This window comes from Nicotiana sylvestris, chromosome 7 (genome assembly GCF_000393655.2).
Source record: "Nicotiana sylvestris chromosome 7, ASM39365v2, whole genome shotgun sequence".
NCBI classification, from domain to species: domain Eukaryota; kingdom Viridiplantae; phylum Streptophyta; class Magnoliopsida; order Solanales; family Solanaceae; genus Nicotiana; species Nicotiana sylvestris.
Window position 1 is genome coordinate 98,942,527 of NC_091063.1, and position 8,948 is coordinate 98,951,474.

The following is an 8,948-nucleotide window of genomic DNA, read 5'->3' on the forward strand; positions in this document are numbered from 1 at the left end:
TGATTTACCTCAAACTGCTTGAGAGACATTTCCTTGTTATATGCTCTTATCAACCTCTTGATTTCCGAGACTTACTGCCTCGGTTTCACTCAATTCAAAGTTCAGGTCATCTCAGAATGCGTGAATCTTTAATTGTTTCCTCAAACGCATCCTTTTATCATATTCAAAACTGTGCCATTGCTTCATGATTAGACTAACTTTCAAGATCAGGCTGAGAATTATGCGTGCATGTCATATCACTAGAGTCAACATGAAAATAACTATAAAAGGAAAAATGTCCAAAACAAAAACTAACTAGAACTAATAGAAAATAGGAGATTGCATTAAACAGATGATGAAAAGGGTTTAAACAAGACAAGCAAAATAGACATGAGTTACAACCCTGGAAAAATCCTAAATAACACTAGACGAGTTACTACAACTAAACGAACTAGACAAAATGAGAAGAAAAAGAGTTTGAGCCACAAGATAATATCTGGATTACAACCCTGAAGTAATCCGGACAAACAGAAATGGCAACAAAATAAACCACCAAAAACTCCTCCCTTGGTAGCCAAGAAAGGAGTGTCTTTCCAATTATCAAGCTCAACATCTTAGCCACTGAGTTGCATATCAAAATTATTGGGACCTTCACCAATTTCAATATCATTAACTTCAGTCAGCAAGTTCCCAAGAGGATTCTGTGCGATATTCTGGGTGTCACTGTCCTGGACCACAATTATCCCTTCTTGAATCATTCTTTCTATCTCCTTTTTCAAAGCACGGCAATCTTCAATGCTATGCCCTTGGACATTAGAGTGGTACATGCACCGTACAGTAGGATCAAAACCTTTTGCATATGAGTCTGGAGTATAGCCGAGGAGCGGCTCAATCAGGCCAACCTATTTTAACTTTTCAAACAAGCTTGTGTAGGATTCTCCGATTGGCGTGAAACTATTTCTTTGCCTTTGTTCCCCTCTATACCCCTGTTTCCTAGGGTTGTTGGGTGCTCAAAAATGTTGTGAAGGCGAAAGAATATTTTGTGGTGCTGGTGCTCGCCATAAGGAGTGACCCAGTGGTTGAACAAATGACTGGACGTTGTTAGGAGGATAATACTGAGGTGGATTATGTGGAGCTCGAGGATAGGTTTGGGGTTGGGGTCAGGGTCGAGGCTGAGTATATTGGTGAGGCGGACCCGTTGGGCCATGTCGCGATCCTTAGACAACCATGGCAACATCATCATATTTCTTCTGACCCGGCAAGCTTCTTGCGTCGTTCTGAATTGCCTGTGTTGTGGCTTTTAAGGATGAATAGCTCATGATCTTGCTTGACTTCAGTCCCTCTTCCACCATTTCTCCCATCTTTACCACATCATTGAAAGGCTTACCAATTACTGATATCAAATGGCCGAAGTAAGTAGGCTCCAGGGCTTGAAGAAAGTATTCAACCATCTCATCTTCTTCCATCGGAGGATTGACCCGTGCAGCTTGCTCCCTCCATCGGAACCCATATTCTCTAAAGCTTTCACTGGGATTATTTTTTACCTTGGTCAGGGACAGGCGATCCGGGACAATGTCCATGTTGTATTGAAAATGCCGAGCAAAGGCTTGAGCCAAATCGTCCCATGTGTACCACCTATTGGTGTCCTGGCGGGTGTACCATTCTAGAGCTACCCCACTCAGACTCTGGTTGAAGTATGCCATCAGTAGTTCATATTTTTCCGTGGCGCCTCTCATTTTACTACAATATCCTCTCAAATGAGCTACATGATCACCATGTCCGTCATACAAGTCAAACTTGGGCATCTTGAACCCGGCAGGCAGTTAGACATCAGGAAACAAACACAAATCCTTATAAGCCACACTCACCTTGCTTCATAACCCTTGCATATTTCTCAATGATTGCTCCACGCTCTTTACTTTTCTAAATATCTCCTCTTGCTCCATGTTCTTGGGTGGTTTCTCTATTTCAACATGAGGCTCAGAGTGAGGAGTGGAGGAGTAAGGATCTGGGACTTTGAATATGGGTTCTAGGGCATAGTATTAGGTTTCTGGAGCTTGGAATGCGGGCTCACTAGAGGGTTGGTGGAGGGTAGCTTATGGAGGGGGTACAAAAATAGGAGAATGGTATAGGGTTGTTTTGGCTGGTGGAGCATGGAAAATTTGGGATGAAGTGTCGGGGTAGGAGTTGTAAGGGGTGAAGCTCGGGGCGTGTTGAGGGGAAAGATCAACAGTAGTGAGAACCTAGGCTTGTGATAGTGGTTGGATAGTTGTAGGGTTTTCAGTGTAGTTAGTGAGGAGTGAAGGTGGAGAATGCCCCATGATCCAAGACTGATACATTTCTGCCATCTGTTGTTTTAACCTTTGAACCTCCTCTTTCAATTCAGACTCCGACTCCACAAACTCCCTCTACAGGTCAACAACTCATGTGTCCAAGTCTTTGCTAGCCATGTCTACCTTGCTCTTTGACCTTGTGTTGTACAGATGACTAGCCAAAATGCCACAAACTAACCACCCTCTCTTATAATAAAAATGAAAGTAACAAAGGGGAGCAAAACAAAGCCAACATGTTAGCGTTAAGGCATTTATCATATAGAAATATCACATTGCGTGCAATGCCCCTAGCAACAATTAACGGTTCTAGAATGGCCTCGAGGGTCACAAGGTCATTTGGCATCATCCCAATTTCACTCTTCTTGCCCCATTTCCTTCTTTATTTTCCTTTTTAACACCGTTTGGCTCTTCAATTCTTTACCCCTCTTTTCTTTCTAATTATCGCCATTTTCTCTCCTCTCATTTCTCACGTCCCACAACTTTATTTTTTTTACCTCTCTTTTTTAGTTTTTAAAAAATCATTCGATCGAACCCTATGTAGGTTGCCTACGTATCATGTCCCTCATGAATCAGATCAAGCGTAGTTCTGAAAAAGTAATATACAAAATAAACTAAAACAAAAATCTTTTGGATTTTTCATTTATAATTTTTTTTGATTTTTCAAATACAAAACAAGGAATATAATGGGCGAAACTTGAAAAACTCAACTATACTACGACAAACTATTACACCAACTAAAAGACTGAATATTACCATACAAGACTAGAAAGCCAAAAATAATATAAAACACACTCAAAAATAAAAGTCTCCTCAAACAGCTCCCAAATGTGATGGCCCCGAGGTATCTGTAGTGCTCGAGCTCTGGTGAATAAATTCATACCTGAATGAGAAAAATAAGACAAAATAGATTAAATGACTCGAGACACTATGTGAGACCAGAACGCCTCCTATTGGACACATGCAAGACACAATTGGGCTATTTTTGAAAATTAACCTACGTGGCCAAGAGTGGCTATTAATGCAAACTCAACAAAGGTGACCTCTAAGACATGGAAAAATACCTCACTAAGGCTTATATGGATTCAAACTCCCAATAATCATGGCCCAAAATTAATTTGTAGAAATGACCTATTTTGCAAAAATGGCCATGTGGCCAAAAGTGGCTAAAGATGCAAACCCAAAAAGGACGTGCCTTAAAGTAATATGTCTCCTAGTTATGGACTCAAGATCATAAGAGATGGGTAATTGAACAACTTTACGAAAATGACCCCATTTTGCAAGAATGACCGATGTGGCCAAAAGTGGCGAGACATGCAAGATTTGGCTAAGATCCCGCAAAGCCAAGAACCTAAGACTCACTAGGAAGACTGGACCCTATGTGGGTTGCCTACGTATCATATCCCAAAAGACGAGAATCAGGTTCACGTAGTTCGGGAAGATTGGATATGGGAGAAAGCATAAAAATGACACTAATTGGGAAAAAAAATATTTTTTGTCTTTTTGAAAAATTATGGAAAATGTAAAATCTTTTTGGATTTTCTTTTTCTCTTCTTTTTTTTTTTGAATTTTTGGAAAATGATGGGAAAGTGTAAAATCTTTTGGATTTTCGTTTTTGGTTTTTTTCTAGAAAAAGTAGTGAAAGAAAATATAATTGGGCCGTACTTGCTTCATTTTTCACCCTTCTTTCCAAAATATCGGTCCGCTAAATGACCTTTCTACCCTCGTAGATGCAACATGTATCACATAGGGATGATTGAATGTCCTTTTTGGGCCACGAGCCCATTTTGACAAAATTTGGATAAGCCTTTTACAAAGGAACACGGTACCTGGGATCGAGCACTGCTAGGTCTAAATAACATGATGCAAATAAAAATGACCTAAAGGCTGAACTAAGTTTGGGGTTCACTAACAAGGCAATTCGGGGGAGCATATGATCGATGGTGGCTGCTCAAGCTTTCCACCCACTCCATACGTCCGATGTCCCTCCTCCTAAATTAAGAGTGACTCAATAAAGAGTTCGTGCACGCGACGCGTACTCCGAGACTTATTGCAGAAAGAAGACCCATGGTTATGCAAATGATGATAGTTTATAAAGTAGTAACACATTAAGAAAAGCGATAAACAAATAACCAACAAAACAAGAAAATAAAACAAACAAAGCAAATAAACAAAACGAACACCTCAACCGAATATCCTAAAACCCAACAAGATCAAGTACTAGCTCGAACCTACAACTCCCCAGCAGTCGCTAGAATTGTCACACCCTTTTTTAAAAACCTCACTAACCCTCTTAAAAATAAAAAAATGATTTGTAAAGCTCAAAAGGGTTTTTAATTGAAAAGTGACAAAATTGTATTTAAAAGGAAATAACTCAGAGTCACCACCTGACAGTGCTTTTGGTGAGCCAGGTTACCGTTTTTTTTAAAAATAATTTTTCCTTTTAAAACACGTTGGACTACTAAACTAAGTCTGCACCAGAGATTCGGGTAAGGGGGTTCATGTGACTCAGAGAGAAGGTGTTAGGCATTCCTCGAGTCCAGTAACTAGTACGATTGCGTACTCGATCTAATTGGCTTTTAAAATATTCAAATTAAGGTAAAAACACACGAAAAGGAAATAAACATCAAAAGATGCTCAAGATCGTTCCTGCCTAATAAAAGAAAGATAAAAATGAAAATAAAAATAAAATTACTATGAGTTCTACTTTCGGTCTCCAAATACAAATACTTCGGGGCATACCCCGGACAAATATATACAAAATCTACGGGGTATTCCCCTGATTATAACTAAGGGAACGACCTCTCGCCTCGAAATTAAAAGCAAACAAATAGAAAAATCCTAAGATTGCCAACCCAAATATTGTCGGCCTAAAGCATGCTCCTAACGATTCAATTAATAAATGGGTAAAGTAAAAGCAGCAAGATCATTTAAGATCAATTTCCTTCACATTTTTAAAGCCACCTCCCGTAACCCATTTTCTCTAACAATTCGTATTACTAGAATTTATCATACTTCAATTCTTGATTACTTTTCTGCATAAATATTTTTACCTAACAGATGCAATTAGGAATAAAGCCAACAGGCAGCCCGTAACTAAACACTTATCAAATGAATTTCAAGTAATAAGTAAGCTAGGCACAAATAAGTATAGTAGAGAAGTTAATTAAAGTAATTAATGTCAAATTAGGAGGAGAAAGTGAAATGGACCTCAATCAAGGTAGGAACTTCTCCGATTTTAATTGAAACTCCCAGCAAGATGTACAACGAATAACCCACTCCAATTGAATTATGACCGAATAACATCGAACAACAACCTCACTCGGGACTCGACTGCAAGCTTTTGCCGGAACTCGGATCTCTCAACCAAACCCCATTTTCACTGCTTAGCGTCGAATTGATTTGAGGTCTAAGAGTTCTGATTACGGGGGGCAAAGCGTCGAGCATGTGAACTGCAAACCTATGAAAATCCTAAAAGCTGAGCATAGCGGAGGGCAGTGGTGGAGTTAGTGGATGTCGTCGATCGATGAAAAAATGAAAAGAGAATTGAAGTTTGAAAAGGAAGATGACGTTGTACGGTTTGAAGACAAGAGGACTGATGAGATGGGACTGTCTATCCTTTTATGACTTTTTCCATGAAAATAATCCAACTAACCACTTTCAATTCATTTTTGGATTCAAGGACTTTTAGACAAAAGGCAAAACGTTTGGCAGTATAAATTATGCCCTCTTTCAATGGAAACAGTGGAGGGGGTGGTTAAGAGATGAAGGTTTTTTTTAGTTCCAATTCCTCTAGGGTGCCGCTAGCCTTTGGGATTAATCTTTAGGTTTGTACGTGTGCCTGTATTTTTTGTGTTTGAATGGGATTCTTGGTTTAGGTCTAATATGAAGAAGAAATGTTAGGGTGTAAGGGTTAATTGGGCCAAAAAGATTGGGCTTGGTGAATCGGGTCATAAATTTGGCTTTTAATTTCATAATTCTTGCATATTTGGCTAAAAATATTAATTTCTTTTCTAAAATAATACCATAAAAATGTAAAACTAATCCTAATTAACTAAAACAACTATATTATGACATGAAACTATTTTTGATATTTTGAAGGATTATACTAAAAATAAAAATGGGTAAAAAATAATATTCTTCTAAAAATACCTAATACCTTAATTAAATAGAGAAAAATGAAACTATTTTTGTATTTTTCAATTTTAGATAAAAATAATGTAAAAGAGTCAAAATTAGTTGAAATAACTATATTAGACCTAAACTAAGTATTTAAATGCTAAAATATGTAAAATTTTGGGGAGGGTCAAAAATCACATGTCTACAGCTGCCCCTCTTTGACTGGAATTACGAAGTATTTTCAGACAAAGAATGACAAGACAGGTTTTTTGACCCGACCCTTATTTAGAGAAACCAAAAACTAAGAGAAAGGAAGAGAATGTGACCGAGCCTTGGTATCTAAGCTGCCTACATATCCTTGGCTATAAAGGAATCAGGCCACGTGTAGTTCAGAAGTGAATGAGGTGATGGAGTATACTGAGGTGGAGAGCCGGTTGAGGTGCATTTCATCGAGGTTCCGGTTCGCGGTCCTGTTATTACATCAAAATCAAAAAATGAAAAAGACTAACTAAGCCTGTCAACTATGAGTTACAAGATTCCTATCTATAAGTCTTCTGAAACTTGATCTTGAGTCTTGAATGGTTCTTCATGCAGACTTTAGATTTGAACCTTGACGCTTGCTAGTTGCAGGTGCTAGTTCATTCTTCTTCAGCTTTTCGGATCACAACTGGACACACTATGCTTGTGAATTTAGTCATGTCTTGAACAATCCACCTCTTGTCTCAGCTTATGCATTCTGGATGCACTTTCATTTTCTTTTTTTCTTCTTCTTTTCTCTTTTTTTATTCTGGATTGAGATTACTTTTGTTGATCATCTCGGATCGTTGACTTGCATTCTTGCCGCGAGTTTCTGCTACTTCTAATATGAATTGAATTCTGAAATGACTTCCCTTGTTCTCCAGGTAGGCGTCTGATTGCCAAAATTTCAATTGTATTCCCTTATTTTCCAGGTGGGCGCCTGATTGCCAAAAACTTGAATTGTATTCCCTTGTTCTCCAGGTGGGTGATTGATTGCCAAAACTTGAAATAATTCCGAAACAAATTCTCTCATTCTCCGGGTGGGTGCCTGCAATCAAAACAACAAAACAAACAAAATGTTCTGCCCCAATTTGCACTAGGAATATTTGTGAGTTGTTAGCAAAAACTGTAAATCACCTATGCTATTGATGCAATGATGAGAGTAAACCTAAAGACTTGACTGGGATGTGTGGCTCCTGTGAATCAAACCAAGAATATTTGACTAGCAAGTGCGTCTGCTAAGAATAGAACCTGAATGATCCAAATTAGGAAGTGCGTCTCCTGGGGATGAAACTTGAATAAACCAAACTAGGAAGTGCATCTCTTAGGATAAAACTCGAATGACTGAAAATAGGAAGTGCGTCTCCTAGGGATGAAACTTGAATGAACCAAAACTAGGACGTGCATCTCCTAGGGGTAAAACTTGAATGACTCAAACTAGGAAGTGCGTCTCCTAGGGATAAAATCTCAATTTAGGAAGTGCTTTTCCCAAAACAAATATAACTTGAAAACCTTAGACTAGGAAGTGTGTCTCCTAGAGGTGAAACTTCAATGACTCAAACTAGGAAGTGCATCTGCTAAGAATAGAACTTGAATGAGCCAAATTAGGAAGTGCATCTCATGGGGATGAAACTTGAATGAACCAAACTAGGAAGTGTGTTTCCTAGGATAAAAGTCGAATGACTGAAAATAGGAAGTGCATCTCCTAGGGATGAAACTTGAATGAACCAAAACTAGGATGTGCGTCTCCTAGGGGTAAAACTTGAATGACTCAAACTAGGAAGTGTGTCTTCTAGGGGTAAAATCTCAATTTAGGAAGTACTTCTCCTAAAACAAATATAACTTGAAAACCCTAGACTAGGAAGTGCGTCTCCTAGAGGTGAAACTTCAATGGCTCAAACTAGGAAGTGCGTCTGCTAAGATAAGAACTTGAATAACCCAAATTAGGAAGTGCGTCTCCTGGGGATAAAACTTGAATGAACCAAACTAGAAAGTGTGTCTCCTAGGATAAAACTCGAATGACTGAAAATAGGAAGTGCGTCTCCTAGGGATGAAACTTGAATGAACCAAAACTAGGATGTGCGTCTCCTTGGGGTAAAACTTGAATGACTCAAACTAGAATGTGCATCACCTAAGGGTAAAATCTCAATTTAGGAAGTGCTTCTCCTAAAACAAATATAACTTGAAAACCATAGACTAGGAAGTGCGTCTCCTAGAGGTGAAACTTCAATGACTCAAACTAGGAAGTGCTTCTGCTAAGAATAGAACCTGAATGACCCAAATTAAGAAGTGCGTCTCCAAGGGATGAAATTGAATGAACCAAACTAGGAAGTGCATCTCCTAGGATAAAACTCGAATGACTAAAAATAGGAAGTGCGTCTCCTAAGGATGAAACTTGAATGAACCAAAACTAGGATGTGTGACTCCTAGGGGTAAAACTTGAATGACTCAAACTCGGAAGTGTGTCTCCTAGGAATGAACTTAAATGACCCAAAACTAGGA

General features: G+C 38.7%; 1 protein-coding gene across 1 annotated transcript; it reads right to left on the reverse strand.

Annotated features, from left to right (window-relative positions):
• Positions 1 to 1,196: 1,196 nt before the first annotated feature.
• LOC138873497 (uncharacterized) lies at positions 1,197 to 1,784 on the reverse strand. Its single transcript, XM_070151966.1, has one exon. The coding sequence runs from the start codon at positions 1,782 to 1,784 to the stop codon at positions 1,197 to 1,199; it is 588 nt and encodes a 195-aa protein (XP_070008067.1).
• Positions 1,785 to 8,948: the final 7,164 nt, after the last annotated feature.

Excerpts from the sequence above, each read along its gene's own strand:
- LOC138873497 (XM_070151966.1), bottom strand. The coding sequence starts at position 1,784 with ATGCCCAAGTTTGACTTGTATGACGGACATGGTGATCATGTAGCTCAT.